General features: G+C 38.2%; 1 protein-coding gene across 1 annotated transcript in view; it reads right to left on the reverse strand.

Annotated features, from left to right (window-relative positions):
* Itgbl1 (integrin subunit beta like 1) overlaps positions 1-21442 on the reverse strand; it is a 227187-nt gene that overhangs the window by 23375 nt on the left and 182370 nt on the right. Inside the window, exon 8 of the mRNA XM_046454898.2 lies at positions 4632-4748. Coding sequence (XP_046310854.1) covers positions 4632-4748 — 117 coding nt within the window. The remainder of the gene's footprint in view (positions 1-4631; positions 4749-21442) is intronic.

Here is a 21442-nt window from a genome sequence, read left to right on the forward strand (position 1 = left end):
TATAGATGAAAAATAGAGGTTATATCAATTTCTGAGGCCCTATATATAGTAAGGGGCCTCAGGAAGAGCAGGGATGTACCCAAGAAAACCTGGCTTTAGCCTGATGCACTGTCAATATGCTAAGTAAATGCTTAAGACAAGCATGGGAATTTGTAACCTCCTTACCATTTGGTTTGCTATGTTGTATACTTCACTGCTAAAATTGCTATGGATTGAAACATGCTCAATAATGTAATGTCCCTTTTATTTTCTATGCAAAGATAGCCACGGCCTAGAAGGAATTCAATACCATAATAGCCAAGGCCCCTATAGTCCTTTCCATAAAGCAATGAGCAGAAAATAGAGGAATTAAAACCACATTATCTTTACCAGCTGCCTTAAAGAAACCACAACTTGAAGGTAAGTGCAAAGCTAAAGTGAGAGGCACTGGTACCCTTTCCAGTGCAGTTTAATATGAATTACAGTTGATTTTCTCTAATCCCAGATTTTATATTTGCAACTTCACTCATTCACTAACACTTATTTGCAACACTAAAACCATACTCACAGAGCCATCCCAGGCATTTGAGAACTCAGTAGCGTGGTGAAATACCTGACTTGCCTGTGCCTCACATTCCCAGTTAAAATCAAAGAGGGTCACGCTCCACCATCCTCTTCCAGCTCTGTCCTAAATATGTGTCTTTCTCATGGTTTATGTTTTTCACATTCTCATGCTTTTTGATGGTGTCAGGTGGCCCCAGGCATAGTGTTGAAGTGCTGCCCAGGGTTTCTAAGTTCAAGAAGGCTGTGCCATGCCTTGCAGAGAAAATACATGTGCTAGATCAGCCTTTTTCAGGCCTGAGTTTATAGAGATGCTGGCCTTGAGTTCAATGCTAATGAATCAATTATGTATTAGATAAGGTGTCTTTACCCAAAACAGAAGTAAAACACTTCATTATTGATCAGTTGATGCAAACATTGTGACCACAGGCAGGAACTGATGCCGTGTTTGTTATCCCAGTGTTCAGGGTGACCTTTTAGAATGTAACTGCCAAAAAGAGCAAGAACTGACTGTATCTTGGGCTTTTGTTGTGGAGGAGTGCTCTGCAGAGCACCTGAATGGGATGCTGAGTTCTACGTGCCATTCCTACCTCTGTATTTCTCATGATGAACTTGACCAGGCTGTTGTGAAGCATCTCTCTCTCCAGGAACTATCCCTGTCCAAGCAACAGGACTTGGAGGAGTGTGCAAAAGTGTGTGCAGAGGCCTTGTGTCAAGTCTATGGCAGAGTGCAAGGTTCTGGGCTCTCACCTGAGTCAGTTACTTAAGGGACTCCTGTGAGCCAGGACAAGGTAAGTGAAGCACACGTTGTTACATATAAACAATCTTTTTAAATATTGGTGTCATCCTAACCCCAAATTTTTCAGAAGGCATCATTAGAGAATCAAAGTAAATTTTAATAATATATAATAATAATGTGAAATATTTTCAAGGGAAATATCCAGTACTTGTTTCCTTTATGAATTTGGAAAGAATTAAGTATCCAAAGATCTTTGGGTTGATAAAATGCTTTTGTTAAAATCTAAAGTACAAAATAAATAAATATGTGGTTCTTAGAGTTAGTTTAAGTAGTAGACTAAGAAGTAACCTGATGGTAGTGATCCAAGATGGTCTGCATGTCTGGTTATATTGACCGGCTACAGGAGGATCACTCTCTTCTGCTACCTAGGAGCCAAGCAAAGACCTACCTGGACTTGCAAATAAGTTCATCCTCTGACAGTTATGTTCCACGGTACCACCGAAGCATCAACCCCCAAGGAAAATAGTCTCTGTGTGTTTGAATAAGTATCTACTAAATTTTAATCAAGGTTTTACAAGGATCGGGTTGACAGCTTGTCTATGGATATTGTCTAACCTATTGTTAACTCCTGGGTAAGAGTGGACGGGACAGCTGTCAAAATCTAGATGGTGTTCAAAGAATAAGAACTTGTGAGTGTGTGCTGCAGGACCCAGAGAACACTCCCAGGCCCTCCGACACATGACTGTGTTCCTTTGGAAAGGATATTGTGGCAGTGGCAGTCAGACACACCCACACCCGCATCCCTTCATCCTTGTTGTTCAGTGACTCCTACTAGGTGCCACAAAGCCTTTGCCAGACACAGGACCATGCTCTAAGAACACACCTGTCAGGCATGCTGATGTGGCAGGGGAATAAACACCTGCTAGAAATGGTCATTAGGGAACCACTGATAGATACTTGAGGATTGTGTCTCACACAGGATCCCAGAGCTTCAACCCTGTGCTGAGTTGAAGCCCCAGGTGACCATGTGACTGCACTGACCACGTGACTTTCATAGACTGCTTCCTCCTTCCTGCCACAGCTCTCTCACCAGCATTTCCCAGCACCTTTCCCATAAAGCACAGCCAAATCCTTGTCTCAGCATCTGAGTTTCTATAGGGTTTCCCTACAGAGTTCCAATCTCCACTTCTCACTGCAAATCAAGTGACTGGTGTTCTGCTTTATGTACTCTACTTCACAAGTTTGGTTCATGAAGGTCCATCCCTGAGGTTCACAAGGAACTCTGCAAAGATGGACACTGTGGACACATTGGATGTGCAGCACCAACACATTAGACAGCTTTATGCTGCTGTGACCAAAATACCTGACAAAAGTAACTTAGGAGGAAAGATTCATTTTGGCTCATGGCTTCAGAGGTTTTAATCCTTAGACAGCCAACTCCATTGCTCTGGGCCTGAGGAGAGGCAGAGCATGATAGTGGAAGGGTGTGGTGGAGAAGCACTGCTCACTCATGGCAGCCAGGAAGCACAGATACAGAGAGAGACAGACAGGAAGTGGCCAGACAGGAAGTGGGAACCTGCTTCCTCAGGCCATACCCCATCTGCCTATAAGTCCAATCAAACTATTAATCCTTCAAATCCACTGAGGAGGTTTAAGTCCTGATAATCCAATCAGTTCAACTCTGAACATCACGAAATTGCCTAACACATGGGATTTGGGGGGAACATTCCAGATTCAAACCATAACAGCAGAAAATCGGTAAAATAAGAACACTTTGTGAGCTGCTGTCTCACCCAATCAACATCTGATCTCATCTAATAGGAAGGCTGATTTGTTTTTACTTTATTTATTCCCCAAAGTTGGACATAAATAGAGTTTTATGTAGGGAAACACATGATTTGATGGGTATAGAGATTTAACTGGTTTTTACAGAATTAACCATTTCTACCAAGTCACAAAATGTTGGGCCAAGAGGCCCATGTGGACTAACACTGCACAACAGAGAGAAGGACAACAAGAACAAGAGAACCAGACAAGCATATGGAACTTTCCAGGTGTCCCACTGTCTTTATATATAATGTTGTGAAAATTATATGAATTAATATATATTCTGTGCTTTATGAACAAAAAAATAACTATAATATGCATAGACAATTCTGGTAACCAATACTAGTGAAGGGAGGAACTAACCTAAAAATAATGTTGATATGATGTGGACAGTCTGGTGTCACTGAGGCACAGGGACTGATCTGATCTACACAGCAGAGCTCATGTCCTGGGTCTGCCACTCTTTAGTTAGGGGACATGAGCTTCTCCAGCCTCACTCAAATTCCCATATGTGAAATGAAGAGAGTAGAAGTGATCTCTTAGGATGGATGCACAGCGTAAGACAAACCTCCAGCACCACAGATATTTAAAAGGGCTTTTCTTCATGTCCTATCTCACAGGGAAAGAAAAGAAGAAAATATTTCCCATCAAATTGTCCAGTGTTTCATAGTTGGGAAAGGAGAGAAGAGAGAGATGACAGAGGTGTCAGATGGCTGTTAGAGAAAGATGATCCCCCAGTCTTTCTTTGAACATAGGATATACCTTTGGGGTTTTCCCAATAATATACTGCCCGATGTACTTATAATAATTATCTTGGAGAGATGCAATTACATTTTTTTTTAGTGTGGTTACACATCCAGTTCAATCTTACTGAAAACCCTGAGAAGAAATAGCTTGCACCCATCAGTCTCTACAATTTGAAGCATCTGAAGACTGAGATACGAGACTGTGACCCCCATTCCCTCCTGGATGAGGCTCAGGTGGGTGTCTCTTTCTGAGACTCTCATTTTTGCTGCTACTTTGCTGACTGCTGTCCACCTGCCTCATTCTTTTTTGGGGGGACAGTTTATTACTTTCTGTAATCTCAAGTTTGGGTCCAAGAGCTATCATGGAAATGGTGCATCTATCACCAGTGATTCTGTAGAGCATAAACTTGGCGTGTTTTTTCTGAGTTTGTAGGATGAAACTTCCTCCATCAGTGTTTATGAGTGAAGTCATAAAAGCCATGATAAAATGTTAACTTCCGGCAAAATATTTTAACTGTGATAACAAATATCACTGTACTTTGTACATAGCTCAGACTTAATGATCCATTACTATGCATTTTCCAATGCCCCTACATCAAGAGTTCAAGGACATAAAGGTCACAGTGAACCTAACTGTGTGTTGCCTTTAGGTCTAATGTGATAATGCTTTTTGTTTTTCCTCTTTTTAACAGCACTTTAAAACAGGGGCAAGGAAGATAGAAAGGCAGGGACAACAAGTGGCACGCAGACAGCAAGAGGCTGCGGGGCCCATCACCAACCTCCACAGACCACACCGTCCAGGTCCTCACAGCGGCGATCGTCACACTCGCAGGTCTTGCCATACACCCTGCGATCTCCTGGTGGGTAGCACGTGCATTTGCCACATTCACATTTGCCTGAAAATTGTAAAGAAAGGGCACCCTGGTTAGGAGAATCACAGAATCAAAGGATTCATGAAAACAAGCACAAATGCCCAGGATGTGGGGAGTAGCTGTGACAAAGGCCAGCTCAGAAGTCCTTCACAATGTCTACACTACTTTTGTTGAACACATCTTTGAAGAATAATCCCATTATCAAACTTTCTGGCTATTTCATATTAAATTCAGTTTAATGGTACCATTTAAAATAATTGAAGCAATTTATATACTTGGGCATAATTTAATATAATGTATTCTTTTTAAATATCTTTTTAATGGGGGTAAAAAATGGTCACTGTTACCTTTCAATGTGGTATTTGAGTGATCTGTGCAAATGGTTGATTCCATAGTTCATGGAATTACTTCAATATGAAATATTCCCAGAGATCTTTATTATGTTAAACTTAAGATTTAAAAGTACAAACATTTTTTTTTTTTTTTTTTTTGGAATGAGTTGGGCTCATAGCTAGACCATCCCTTAACTAGTAACATGATGATTTTCATCATTATTTCTTGAGCTGTCACTGTGTATCCCTATAACTCCTTGCACTATGTCATTTTGTTTTTATGATACCACCCACCGACTACCATTTTACTAAACAGGAAATTGAGACATCCTGAGGCACAGCCACTGTTCCTGGAGAACCAGAAAATAAGGGACAGAATCAAAACTTACATCCGTTCTCATTAACCTTCAGGATCATGCACCTAGCTATTAAGCCATATTGCATCTGAATATACTCTCAGCACAGTATCAGAGGCTACATGAGAAAGAAAAATTCTTCTGGGGAATCTTCTTGGTTTGCCAGAAATTCAGTTGGGTGACAGTGCTCCGAGACATCTGTTACTCTCTGTCATTAGCCCAACCATCATAATTACACACCCACTGAAATGAGCCAAAGACGTTCAGGGCTGACCCTGCAAAGCTCTTAGTCATTCTATTGCTGTATTTGTATCTTGTTCAGGAAATTCAGAGTTGGAAGATGATGGAGGAAATAAAAATTGGTATTTAGAATCGCATAATTTCATAGCTGTAATTACAGATAATCTAATGCAGCGATTCAGACTCTTCCCTGGCAGAAGTGGGGGGTCGGCGTCCCTGGGAGAATCTGAAGAAGGAGAAGGCAAAGGAGAGGGTTGTTCTGGTGGCCCCAGCTCATCTCCTCCTGGGAGAAGGTGGTGTCCTCTTCAGCAGGAGGCAGGGTCCCCTCCCCCGGATGACATTCCCTCTTCCTATCCCTTGGTGGCCAGAATGGGGACACACTAGACAGGCACTTTTGGTCAAGAATCATAGGCTCCTAATCTTGAAGGCAGAAGGAAAGGCACAGCTCTGAGGTTGAGCAGCGAGCACCACAGCCCAGCTGTGAGCAGGCAGGGTGGAGGAGCTCAGTACGCAGTGACAGCATTTAGAAGGGACAGCTATGGGACTGGCGCTCAGCAGTGCCCTTGCTTCCATGGGTTTCCTCAGTGTCGGATTGTGCAAGTTTGCACTCTGAGCCGGAAGAAAATCCTTTTTATTTTAAATCCTAGTTATTGAAGTTGGTTTCTGTAGTTTGCAATCAAGACCCTTAACTGGGGGAATGTAGGGTTCAGGTTTCAGAGACATTGGCCACAAGCTACAAAATGTCAGTTATCCAGGAGTTCAAGAGATCTACCGCGACACCATGGTGACTTGGGCTAGAACAATCTATTGTATTTTGAAATATGATACCACACACTGACTACCATTTTACTAAAGAGAGTAGATTTTAAGCAGTCTCATCCCAATACATGTTTCTAAGACAGAATATTAACACTTTAATGCCCAATTTTGTACAAGAAATATAAAAGACTGAATCCTTTGTCTTTTATTGTAAACAGAGTAGATTTTAAGTGGTCTTACCCCAAAACATTGTTGATAAGCATGTGAAGAAATGTGTATGTTAAGTTAGCCATTCCATAACTTATACCTACTTTGAAACATGTTGTACACAATAAATATAAAAATATTTTGTCAATTAAAAAATCAAATTAAATTTAAAAAGAATGCTAGCAGGCAAAACTCAGGATTCTCTCTGGAAAAATCCACTGGTACGTTTAATTTAATTTTTTCAGATGTTGGGTGGCTCCATGACGTCCCTCCTATTTATATAACAGATGAGATGAAGAAACTGGGGCGGAATGACTTGCCTGAGGCCAGCTGACTGGACCCCAGTTAGTGGGAGGGTTGGGATAGATTTTCTCAGTGAGTAAGCATCTGGCCACCGTCAGGGTGGACATGTGAACAATTCCAGTAATGCTGACTGCAGAGGGAAAGAGCTAAACTCAGGGCCACCAGCCGTGCGGACTTGAGGGCTCACTGTTTCCCCACAGACAGAGGTGGGAACCACCACTATCAGTTCTGAGAGGGAACACGTTCCCAGTTACAGACAGATCCATTTTTACATTTCAGGTCATATGCATTTATGGTGAAAATTTATTCGTATTTTAAGGCGTATGGCAATTTTTCTGAATATGCATCATTGGCTTCTGTGTTTCTTTGGAAAGGATGAACTAAATATTGACATCTGTGTTGAGATACAGCCATTTCATTGGTTTCACCATAGATGGTTTTTGTCTTTCACATTTCTTGTATAAAGTTGGGCATTAAAGTGTTAATATTCTGTCCAAGAAACATTTTCTTTTCCTGTGGATTGTATTTCACATCTTTTCCAAGTGTCAGAAAATAATTAACCATTTGCAATTCCTCTTTGATATGTATTGACTGGAGTCTCATTTTCTTTTTTTTTTTTAAAGACATCTTACAGCAAGTTTTAGCTGAATTAACTTTATGCATGTGACTGTAGTACATTTGAAAGGATATAATCGCCTCTAATGGAAAGGCAAAAAAAATCAGAAAAAGCTAATTTACTGTAAATAAAGAGTGAAAAAGAGTACATTCCTCATGCAGTCACATTTTAAGGTGTATTATTTTGCTGTCTCTATTCACAACTTCTCTGACTACCAAAAATCTCTTCCACTTGGGTCCAGAAAAACAAACCTTATCATATACCTGCCAGGTAAATTCAACCATACTTCAATGGGTCAAGTAAATTTCACCAAATCCATGACACCTGCACCTTCTTATGCACACTCACAAATACAACATTTCATTGGTGCATTGCAATCTTACATCATAACGGACTCACACATGTACAATTCAGGGTTTGGTCTATTTCAATCCCTCATACTCTGCCTTTACCTCCCTTCCTCTCTCCCCAGATCCACTTCTTCTAGTCTACTGGCCTCTTCTGTTTTTATGAGGTCCTTTTGCTTTCTTTTTTCTAACTTCCACATGTAAGAGAAAAACATATGAACCTTGACTTCCTGAGTCGGTTAACTTCATTAGCATATGGTCTCCATTTTCATCCATTTTCCTGCAAGTGACATAACTTTGTTCTTCTTTCTAACCAAATAAACCCCATTATGTATATATACCACTAGTCATTCATCAAATACACCAAAATCAATCCACTTTTCATGTCTTCATAAGGTTCTGAATCAATATTTATTGAATGGATGCAGTAAATAATAATCATGTGTAAACAGTTTACTAATATTCACACAATACCTGAGCTTTCATGCAAGGAATTATGTTTGTTTCTCCCAGAACACATATGCATTTCCAATTGCTTGAATACCTTCACTTGCATTTCCCAGTTAGATCAAGTAAGTGTGTTCCCCCAGCAAATTCATTATCTTCATTCACAAGTCTACTACTTCTCTTCATAGGTCCTTTATCTGGGAGAAAGGCACTGTCATCCAATCTATCACTGACTGCAAAAAGTGGTGACATACTTGGTTCTTCTCTCCTTTTATTCAATCATTCTCCTTTCAATTACAAATTTCACAAGATCTACCTCCTTATAAGGTGTATCTGATTATTCTCACAATGTATCCTATTTTGAAAACTGCTGAGAGTAGACTTTGAATGATATCACCACAAAACGTTGACAATTCTGTGAGGTAATGCATATGTTAATCAGCTTGGCTTAGCTATTCCATAATGTATACATATTTTAAAACATTTTGTACAAAATACATGTATACAAGTTTCATGAATCTTTCTGCAAGGAAGTTCAAGGATCTTTTCCTTGAAGTTCAAGGAAAAGGGAAAGGGAACAGAGTTCCTCAGCAGAGTTCTGCACTCTTGGACTAACTTGCATAGTTAGTCCAAGAGCATAGCCATTGATAGTTGTGGCCCCCAGCTGGAGACTTTGCTATGTGCCTTGCTTCTCTGTGCTATGCATTCTACCACCCTCTCTGGGAATTCTTACCCAGCAATCTGATTTCCCTCATGAAGCCTTCTTTACCAGTCCTGTTTTGTTACCTGGAAGAATGGATCCCTTTCTCTGATCCATATTACTTTGTCTACACTACTAGTAGAGAACTGAGCATAAATTTTATACTAGATAACTTAGCATCTGAACCTTATCATAGAGAGTGAGATCTTCATAGTCCAAATCAGCAGTGAGGTTTCCCTTTGATGTAGGGAAGAATGACATCCAGATTTGTAGTCTTCCCTGTCCAGACAAGATTTGAAGCCCAAGGTCCTTCCTTTATTTACTAAATGGTATTATTGCCATTATTTTAATGATTGTTTTAAGGATATGGAGCTGTAACTGTGTCTTCTCAAATAACTCTAAAATTAACATACTCATGAATAAGAACAAAAGATTTTGCAAGCCTGCATTTCAAGCACTAATAAACGTTATTTTATGTTACATAGTGTGAACAAAATCTAAGAACAGGGACATTCAAAGCAATAAAAATAAATCAAGTAATATTTTAGAAATGAAGGAATAGAGAGAATGGAACATGGAGATAACTATGTGAGAAGAAACTAATTCTGTCACCATCAATATAATTCAACCAAAACTTGTCTAAAATTTCTCTATGCTGGTTACATACTCCTATTAAATTTTAATAATATATATAGTCTTCAAGCACATAAAAAATCACTCCAAAATTACTTTTGTAAAGGACAGCAATCCCTGTACATTATGTTTTAAAGCTTATTATATACAATAGCAAAGAAGAATAATGAACTAAGGTAGATATGGAGAGGGCTGATTAAATACATTTTACACGTTTCATATTTGACATTTCACATGTAAACTACAAAAAAATTCGAAGTCAAGACATTTACAAAATGCACAGCTGTGCATAGCTAAAATATGTTTAATTCAAATTTATATTTTCCCACAATCATTAAAATATAAGGTTAAGATAAAAATCTTCTTTCAAAGGCATGATATGTTTACCTTACAGTGTGCATTTTTCCACAAGAGTTAAATTAAAATTTAAAAATTCTAATTATTTTGCCTGAAAATATTTCTTATATGAAATTTGACAAATATTTATTAAGAATCTGTTTTGCGGGCTGGGGTTGTGGCTCAATGGTAGAGCACTTGCCTTGCACATGTGAAGCACTGGGTTCCATCCTCAGAACCACATAAAAATAAACAAACAAAATAAAGATATTGTATCCATGTATAACTAAAAAACTATTTTAAATAAAAGAATCTGTTTTGCAAAGTACTCAGATATGGGAGTATACTATTAAACAAAAGATACGCATTTGTATCTTCTCTATAAAGCTTATCTCATTTCACTAGGTATTAATTAACTACAAATAAAAATATTGAAGAATGACTATATTACCAAATACCAAACACATGCTGTGAGCAATATCACTGACCTCATAATAAAAATTATTAGTAGTATGAAACTAATACAATTAATACTAGTATATGAAAGATCAAAATATGTTAATAATTGTTTTATAAAATACCTAGCTAAAATTTGTTGGGGCATTCTCTCATTCTAACTTTAATCTTACATGTAAGTATCTCAAAATCTTAAAGTCATTCGTCAATAAAGGAGTTCAAAATTTTAAAACGTTATAAATATTTTTGAGCAGCGTTACATACATTGACTAATTTATATGCGGAAATGATAGTAGCAATGAAACTCTGCTCTGGGTTTATCAAATAGACAGAAACTGCATATTTGTTCTATGATTCCTGACCTTACCTATATAGATTATGACATCCTCTCCCACTAAAACTGCACTGCCTTCAAAGGTCATCTCAACATAATCTTTGAAAATTATGTTTTTCTCTCTGAATGAGTAGCATATGGGAGAAATTAAATCTCAAAGACAGGAGGAAGAGGGGGAGGCTTAGCAAGAACTTCCTTACTCTAGTCGGAGACAGCATGGTGGTCTGCTTGGCAGGAGAGGATGAGTGAAAGTGAGCAAGCACCTTGGCTTGTGCTCTGGTTTGGATCTGGAATGTTCCCCCAAATCTTACACTGGGAGCATGGTTCCCAATGCAGCAAGGTTCCGAAGTGGAGATTTGACCCAATGATTGCATCATGAAGGCTCTGACTTCATCGTTAATCCATTTGATGGGTTAATCCTTCCACAGCTGAATCTCTCTGGGAGTTGAGGGGTAGCTGGAGGAAGCAGGTCACTGTGGAGTGCCCGGGGAGGATTCATATTCCCTTCGGACCCCTCCTCTCTCTCTGTCTGCTTCCTGGTTTCTATCAGATGAGAAGCTGTCCCTCTCCAATGCCTTTCCACCATGATGTTCTACCTCACCTCAGGACCAAAGCGATAGCTGTCCAGGACTGAATCCTCTGAAACCTTGAGACAAAATAATTTTTTCTCCTCTAAATTGTTGTTGTCAGTTACTTTGGTTACAGTGATGAACAAATCACAGCAAAAAAAAAAAGTATAATTCACAGCAAATGTCTCAAAACATGTTGTTACTCTCTTAACTGCATTCTCATCTCAGCACGTAGCAATCCTCTGGGGACATCACTACTTACTTGGGCAGGTCTCCTGTGACCCAAACCCAGCAATCAATTCTTTGTACCACCTCATACAGCTTCTCAGAAGAGAGTTATCCCTACCCTTTTTTGGAAATACATCCTTCCACGAGTGATTATCAGGCACTAAGTATTTCTGCTGAGACTATTTTGCCGGTTTCCTTATCCTCAAATAAATACCCAAATCTTGGATGGCCCCAAATCCATCCCACATCCTTCTTTCCTCTTTAGTTCTCAAACCTCATCCCGTCCCTTGGATTCCATAACAATCTTACATGATGAATACACTCAATTATATTATTAGCCTAGACCAATCCTATGAATACAGGCTGGTCTATAAATCTGCTTAATAATTTGAATAGGTATACATAATAACCCATTCATGCAATATCTCTCATTATGGTTACCAGAACTGATCTAAATCAGATGACTGAAAAATGCTTATAATAATCATAATTATATTTTAAGTGCAATTTAGTAAAAATAAGATAGAAAAGTAAAGAACTAATATTATCATTAGTAGATGGTGCGTTTCTACATGCAAGACAAAAATTACAAATGCATTATAATAGTAACTCGTAGAAAGTTGACTGGCAAAAAATCAACATACAGAAATGAATGATTTTTTTCTGTACCAGCAGTCACCAAATCTAACATAATGATAAATTGCACCATGTACAAGAACATTAGCAAATGTAAAATAAATGAATGTCCTTTGCAATGCACCATAAAATCACACTGAAGGCCATAGGAGGAGATTTGCAAATGTTAAAAGGACATGATTTGTTATCCAATGGAAAGAAAATGTCTAGTTCATTTTCTGAATTAATATAATAAAGCAATGCAGTGCCAACTAAAATTTTATTTAATGTTTTTATATTAATGAAATATTTTCAAGTTTGAAATAAAGTAATATTCATGTGGATTGTGAAAACATAACTATTTATGTGTGTATGTGTATATATATATGTAAGCAAGGTAATCAGATGTATGTCATGCATTTACTAAATGACTAGCAATTGCATATTGATTTCTTCCCATTCCTGACCTCACCTGTATAAATCATGACATCATTTCTCCAGGTATGTTTTGGATATGGGGATTCCCCCAAAAGCTCTTATTCTAAGAAAGGAGGTGAAATGATTAGATTATGAGAACTGTAATTTAATCAGGGGATCCATACAGATGGATTAATTATTTGAATGGAATCTTGGGTGGTACCTATAAATAGGTAAGGTGTGACTGTAGGAAGTGGATCACCATGTGTGTGGCTCTGAGGATTATAACTTTCCCTCTTGTTTCTTGCTTGCTTTCTGCTTACCAACTGTCATAAGCTAAGAAGCTTTCCTCCACTACACCCTTCTGCCATGATGTTCTGCCTCACCTTGGGCCCAGAACAATGGAATTGGCCAGCCATGGACTGAGAACTCTGAAACATGAGTCCAAATACACTCTTCTTCCTCCAAGTTGTTCTTGTTAGGTACTTTGGTCACAGCAGTGAGAAGCTGAGGAACACACCCACTAAAATGCACTAACTTCAAAAATTATCTCGACATAATCTTTGAAAAGTATATTACATCACATTTTATTCTCTAAATGACAGGATTTATACTACCAGATGAAACTGAACCATATGAAATGGACAACTGTCATCAGTTGTATATTATCCAACCAAGTACAATGTCGTCTTGTGGCAGTAAATAAATTGTATTTCTAGTGAAAGAAAGAAGAAAAGACAGAGGAAGAAAGAGGAAAAAATTTTAAATGCATCAACTTAATTAATAATAATTTGGTTGTTCAATGCTAATGGTAAAAATGGAAAGATACTCTGAGATTAGAAACAAGAAAGTTAACTCTCTCATCAGTTCTATTCCACTTTGCACTAGGTAACTTTACCAGTGGAATATGGTGAGGAAAAAAAAAACCCCACTAATATAAGAAATAGAAAGGAAAAACAAACATTGTTACTTCATAGAAAAGTAAATACAAAAATATAGAAAACGCAAAATGCTATTAAATAGTTTGCATTATTAAGAGCATATTAGCTGCCACATACAAAACATATGCATGAAAATCAAATGCATATTTATATACTGAGATTAAACAATAACAATTTTAAGGAGACTCAAATAAGTGAAGAGGTACTGTATGTGATTCAATCTTATTAAATTTTACATATCTCCAAATTGACTCTCTATTCGATGCAATCATGATCAAAATCTTACCAGGACCTCTGAACATTAAAAGCCAGTCTATTATTCATGTGGAAATGAGAAATACCACAACCAAAACACTGTTGAACAAGAATCTTTTCTGACAGATATTAAGAAGCAGTAATCGAGGAAGTTGGGTTTTATTGTGAGGAGAGACTGAGTGGAAAAGAACAGAGAATCCAGAAACAGACCCTAGCATAGATGAACACTCAATTTAGACAAGGTGGCACTGTAGGGCAATAGAGGAATGATGGTCTTTCACACAAACTGGGCTTGGGCAAATAACTATAAAATAAAAATATTAATAATTCAAATTATAATTAAGAACTTTAATAATGGTTGAAAGGTGAGCCAACAGAATGAGAAATGCTATCAGCAATACGTTTAAAAGTCTTATTTCCGAAACACATAAAGGACTATGACAATAACAAATATATGCAATCCACTAAAGATGTGGACAAGGCATCTGAGTGGGCCCTTCTGCAAATGGGAGACTGATATGGCCAGTAATATAGAAAAAAATGCTCCTCTTCTTATTCACATAGGAAAGGCAAACCGAAACACAGTGAGATTCTACTCCAAACCAATCAAATGAGCAAACATTTAAAAACGGACCATAATAAACATTGGCAATGGTTTGGAAATACAAGGCATGTCTTTATACAGAGATTCAAAGTATAAACTGGTAGAATGTTTTGGAGGATTGTCTAGCCTTATTTAGTAAAATTGATATACATGATCTTAAAATCAGCAATTCAATTCTTAGCTATATTCCCTAGAGAAAAGCATATATTTATGTACCGGGAGATGTTCCAGAATAATCACAGCGATGCCATCACTAATTGTGTCAAAGGAGAAATGTCCCAAATGTTTGTCCATCATAGAATAATTACACATCAGTCATAGTCCTAAGTGGAACACTATGTCACAATTAGAAGAAAGAATTACAAAGGCATGAAACACACATGACTCTCAAGAACATATCGGAGAGTGCAAGAAGTCACCCACAACATCATGCGTACTTGCTAAAACAAGCAAGTCTGAACACAGTAGTGTATGAGAACACACACTCAAGTGGGTAAACTTCAAGAAAGCGGTAAGTGGGATGACCACAGATGTGAGGACAAAGGCTCTTTCCAGGGGTGAAACCTTGCTGAGTGGGGAGCAGAGAGAGGGGAGATGCTGAGACCCTGCCATTATTCCACCTCTGGACCACAGCGTGTGAACACTTCATGATCATTCACGTTGCCATAAATAATCCGTTACATCCATTTCCTGGGAAGAACGCACTATTCAAAAAGTAAGTTTGATATAATTGTTGAGCTGCATATCAAAAAATAATCTGTCCGGTTACTTAACTCTTTACAGCTAAATAAATTTCTAAGAAATGAAACAATTAAATCTAAAAGTATAAGTCATAAAATATTGGCTAGAATGTGACTGGAGTTTTCATGATCCTTGGGTGAGAAAGAAAGTAGACCTTTCCTTCTACTCATAGGATCAGTACAGATTGCCTTTAGGAAACATAAAAAAAAGAATAGCTGAGACCTTTAAAAAATGTAGAATGCCTCATTTGCATTTTTATGAATTGAAATATCAAAATATCATTCATTAGTTTCATTGGTTTTATCATTATAAACTGCTGGAGTGCAGCCACAGTAAAATGATCTTTTAATTATTTCACAAAGTTGGAATAGAGATAGAAAGTTCCTGAAGGACAGTGAAGTCCAGCTGGGCCTGGATTTGCACACATGAAACAGAAGCTCTGACAGGAAGGTAGTAGTGATCTGCTCAGGGTGGCACAGCGAATGAGAGGTGCAAACGTCACCTCTGAAGACCCCGAGGGAGGGGACAGAAAGGTCCCCTATTCCTCAATCGTTTACAAAGCTACGCTGGTTTCCTTTTTTAATAGTTAGAAATTCTTGGGTGACTTGCTGCTAATGAAACTGGAACTCCAGAAGCACTACCTTCTAGAAAGGTGACCATCCCTGCTACAGGTTAGCTTTCTTAAAGGGATAGTTAACGATGTGCCATTATCAAGGTGACGCCGTTTGCTTTTGAGGTTATGTGTCTCTTCCTCCTTTTTCTCCTTCCCTTCCTGCTTTTCCTCCTGTTCCTTCTTCTGGTTCTCTCCTCCCCTCACTTGGTCCCGCAGCAACTCACCCTATTGCACGCCCCTGCATGCCCACACGCAAATTCATCCTTCTACCCTATGTGCAGCTAAGAGCAGGTCAGGTGGGACATTAACCTCTGACCTGCCCCCTACAGAGAAGACACATATGTTCTTGTTCAAGCATGGGCTCAGCAGGACTCATCAACTTCCAGTGTGCACATTAATTTGATCAGGGCTCTGTCGTTCACTCAACAGAAATGTGAATATTAACTATGGGTTAAGTATTGTGTCCTATCTGGAAGACACAAAATAAAGTACATTTAAACACTCTTAATAGCAGGGAGAAAAAATATAAGTCCATGAGCACACGGAGTCTGCAGGCCTAAAGGAGGATTCTGGTGGTACAGAGTTGAGTCCTGACTTGTTGCTTCAAGGGTTAGCAAGGGAAAACCAGTTTTATGATACAATTGAAAACATGGACTCTGACTTTAAATAAATCCGGACTTTAATCTTGGCACATAAACCAGTAAAAGTGATTCTTTAGGGGAATAAGTTAAGGCTCATTCATCATTGTTAACAGGAATAATAATACACAAAGGATTATCATAAAGTTATAATGCATACAAAGTGCATGGTACAGGCCTAGCCTGTGGTAAGTACAAAGATTAGATACTATCAATGTTTTTTATAATACCACATCTGCTAGGAGCTTGGATTTCAGTTGCTCAGATAAAGTTTGTTCACTTCCTTTCTCCTTTCATTTTTCCATAAAACAAATAAAATGTGTATTTCCTGATCCAGAATTAGATTGAGAACAGCACTGTATCGCCAAAGGTACCTGCTAGTGTGGTGACAGCAGGAACTCTCTGTGACCTGAATTTTTTCTCACTTTTTAAGATGGTAAAACCACACTTGCAGTACATGCTCAATAGCTAGCGAGTAATTAGAGGCTCACATAAAACAGAAAGGAGATTAGCGCTACACTAACATCGTCCTGCTTTGCCCAAAATAATAGGTTTACCATAGCAACCTGATTGCACTAGAAAAAGCACCTGCCAAATGCATCCCAAGTTCCCTTGAAATTTCTGTGAGAAGGAATTAAACACTTGAGGACTATAATATTCTGTACCATTTCATCTTAGTACAAATATTGGGGGGAGGGGGGCGAGAATAAGGTAATCTGCTTCAGACATTTCCAAGTGAAGAGGGACCTGCACCTTCCTTTTCAAAGCTGCAGTGAAGCTTCATACAATTCAATCCACACTGTCATCATATATCAAGTCTTAGACAAGGAACAGCCACTTTTGACTTCAAAATACAAATAAGTGTCAATCCTTCCATTTGAATACCTTCATCATTGTGTACTATGAAAGCTCAATTATGGGCTATGTAAGAAATTAGACATTTACACAAATGTTGTGGTTGTAAAATTTTCGGGAAACTGGAAGGGAAGCACAAGGCCTTAATCATCCCCATCTTGTCCAAACCAACAAGAAAAATATCCAGGGATGTTTAGCCTTTCAAATCAAATGATCTCATCATTTCAACCTCAAGATTTTTTTGTAAAGCAACACTAAAATTACTCACCATCCATTTTCTTTGAAATTAAAACCCCCTAGAAGGTAGGTAGTAATATCATATTCATGTACAAATGTAACTCAAACTGACAGGTCCAAGGTGAGAAACTCAATGACTGAGGTAGGAAATGTGCAACTTGAGGAAGGAACCAGGGTAGCCCGCCACGGAGCAGACAATAAAGTTTGAGCAACTGGCTCTCTCTGCAGGCAACACAGGGAGCCTCAGTCAGGAGGCAAGGGGTGCTAGAGAAAACAGTTTAATTAGTATTTAAGAAATGCGTATTATAAACATGACATAGTCATCTGGCTAGGAAATTTACTTGAGGAGATGCTCCTCAGTTCTGCAAGTCTCAAGAGCAAAGACCACTGCTTCCTTGGGCCCTCTCATTACTGAGTTTGCCCTGGGGCAGTTCCTGACAGTGCACAGGCTGGGGGCTAGCTGTCCGAGGTCCCCCTGCAGATCTCCAGACTCAGGTAATGAAAGAAAACACTGTGGAGTACAAAGGTGAGGTCAGGTTAAATAGGCAGTTAGGAGGAGTTCTAATCTCCATGCTCAGCTTTAGAACCTCCTTGGATTCTGGTATGGTCCAATGATTAGGCATGGCAAAGTGCCCTGCTTCCAAAACAAGGCTTTGGGTATTGGCACACACAAATTCTATAAATCCCGGCTTATCATTGATATTGACTTTAATGATTACATGTCATAAATAATACATGTTAACTCTAATTTACCATAAAAATCCTCCATGGGATAAATGCCAAAGGAGAGACACAGGCAACCAATGCTCATCACCAATGAAAGATGTATAACCAGATAAATGTTCTAAGAGAGTGTTTCTTGAATATGGATTCATTTGGGCAAAGGAGGAAGGGTGTATAACAGCCTGAGACACATTAAATTCTTGGTTTTTTACACTTAAAAAAATTTAAAGCATGAGTGACTATGTCATGTTTATAATACGCATTTCTTAAATACTAATTAAACTGTTTTGAAACAATGTAGACTTTATTCCCAAATCAGGGATGATTTAAAAATATAATATGTAAATTGGATAATGAAATCCATAAATAAAACACAATATATATTTTTCATATAGAACAATGAGGTTAATCTTTAATAATGAAGGAAAAATTCACCATAAAGCAATATTTTCTGCTGATTTATTTTTATTGATCTTTGTTTCTGATTCTTCCAACACTGACTTCCCCAAATCATGAAACACTAATAGGAGCATCGCATATATATGCAAGTAGACATGAATGAGAATGTATGTGTCTGTGTATACATATGTGTGAAATTGGGGATGATGGAACTTTTTGTGTGAGCAACTTATTCTCAAGTGGTTCATGCCAGAAAGCTCTTGGTACTCTGCATAAATCTTTTGAAGTTTGAAATGATTCAATATAGAAGAAATTTTACAATTTAAAAATATAACAAGTAAAATTCTACACATAATTTATCTAATGTAGCTCAGTGGTGTTTTTAAAAATTAGATTTCATCAATAATTATGTGTATATCAACTCATGTATTTGACATGCAATTTTGGAAAACATTCTTTAGCATCATTCTCAAGATTTAAACCATTCCATCAATACACTGTCAAACATGCAGAGCCTTGGAATTATACAGCTGAAAATGCCAGAAACCCAATAATCTCAAAGTTGAAGGGTGTAGAAAACTCCATTGGAGGCCTTTGGATAAGACACAGAGTTGACCCAAGAGGCTGAAGTGGGCCAAGCACTGTAAAGGCAATCAACACTCCCATTTTGGTTATTGCTTTTGTCATCTAATCTGGGAAAGTTATTTGTTCTTCTTGAAGATTTTTTTTTTCCTGTTTACTGCACAAAGAGATTGACCAGGAAAGCGCTAAAGTGTCTCAGATGTAATCATAGAACTAGATTCACAAAGCTGCACCAACTCTAACTACCAATCTTGTTTTCCAGTTAAATATTCCAGATGGGTCTGGTCAAGTGTATACTTGGTTAGAGTTTGATGGTAACTATCATGGTATTACTTGCAATTTTTAATGCAAATATAAAAATCATACTACTGTATTTGACTTCTCTTTAGATATTTAACTTGTCATCTTTCATCACAAACAGAAAGTCAACTGCTTGTGGTTCCCTATGAATCAGTTCCTTATCTAGAGAAAGGAAGATGGAGAAACATTTCTTGCCATTGACTGGTTGTTAAATATATAAATACATTTCCAAATAATGGAATTTACTGCAGCCATTAGTGATCCAGACTTATGGAAATATAGATATTCTTAAATTCTAATGAATATTCCCTGTGAAGGCAAAAGAGAATAATTTAAAAGTTCAGAAACTGTGGGAAGACATATGGGAAAAGTCATTGACCATCTCCTCTACTCTCCCAAGATAAGTACATCCTGAGCCACCAGAGAGGCCAGAGACATTCGGAGGTGAACTTAGTTGCAAGAAAACAAAAGATGGCCATACAAATGAGCCTGCTCTACTATCCCCAGATAAGTGGAAGCATTCCATTTAAAAAGAATATCAAGCTGGGCGCAGTGGCACATGCCTATGATCCCAGCAGCTCCGGAGGCTGAGCCAGGAGGATACGAGTTCAAAGCCAGCCTCAGCAACTAAGTGAGGCTCTAAGCGACATAGTAAGAGCTTGTCTCAAAATAAAAATAAAAAGGGCTGGAGATGTAGCTCAAGGATGCAACACCTCTGGGTTCAATCTCAAGAAAGGAAGAAAGGAAGGGGAGGGGAGGGGAGGGGAGGGAAGGATTAGGAAGGGGAAGGGAGGGGAGGGCAGGGGAAAGAAAGAAAAAATCAAGAATGACAGAAGGATAGTGGCAGAGTTGGAGGAAAGGAGGGAAACGTGACTCCAATCAAAGATGGGAGGACGGTGTTGGAAGACAAAACACACTAGAGGGCACATGGTTACCTGTCTATTGGCGATGAAAACCTGTCAGAAAATAAGGGCCTTTGAAATGCAGCTCCTGGTGCAAGCCCCCACACCTCTCCAACTATAAGAAATGTAGGATGAATAGTCATTTGCTTGAAATAGAGCCTAAGCTTACTTTGGGTTCCAATCTATTAGGGAAGATGAAGATGTTCTGTGTGCCTCTCCCTTTCAAATCTTCCATAAAGTCAAAGAACTTAATACGGAAGAATAAAAACAAAGCAAAACAAAACCAAATTGCATGGAAGAGCTAATTGTCAATAGCACCCTTGCCATTGTTTGAAAAGCAATGTCTTCCTTGAAGTAACAGGAAATTGCAATCTTGGCTCCTCCATGGAATGACTTTTGCTTTCACCTGATGGTTATCAAAAGTAATAGACTATTTAATCAGTGCAAACAATAATAGTTCACACCACTACTGCAGAAGCTATTCCAGCAATGCAATGAAGGTAATAAAAGGGAACAAAGAAAGGCTAAGTGATTAGATGCTTTAAACAATGATAACTCTACATCACACAAAAAGCAGTGCTGCAGGAACCCTGATTGCTTTTGTCTAGAATCATCTTTGGCTTAAATACATCTGATTGCCTGAGAGAGGGATTGCTTTCCATGATGTGCTACATAATGAGTCACTGCTTTAATTCCCCTGGGAATTTTAATTTGCAAATTCATTTTTTTTCCTCTTAGAAGATGACAACTCCTTTGTGGGAAGTATAATTAATAAACATTCTTATTATCTTCCAACTCATTGATTATCCTCTGCTTTCATTTTTAATTTTGTTGACTTATGTCTTGGTGTGAAAATGTGACTTCACATGTAAGTTTTTAGTAATCGTCACTTTTTGAAGTAACATTATAAACCATGTGTAACAATGAAGCACACAGTGTATGAGCTTTAGTTTCCAGCAATATAGAGACCAAATAATACATTGTATCTAAAACTGCTCAGTTACTGGGCTTAGGGGAAGTAATGCAATTCTCT

Source organism: Marmota monax, unplaced genomic scaffold (genome assembly GCF_021218885.2).
Source record: "Marmota monax isolate L192 unplaced genomic scaffold, Marmota_monax_Labrador192_F-V1.1 WCK01_AAM20220418_F8-fsc00026, whole genome shotgun sequence".
In the NCBI taxonomy this organism is placed as follows: Eukaryota; Metazoa; Chordata; class Mammalia; order Rodentia; family Sciuridae; genus Marmota; species Marmota monax.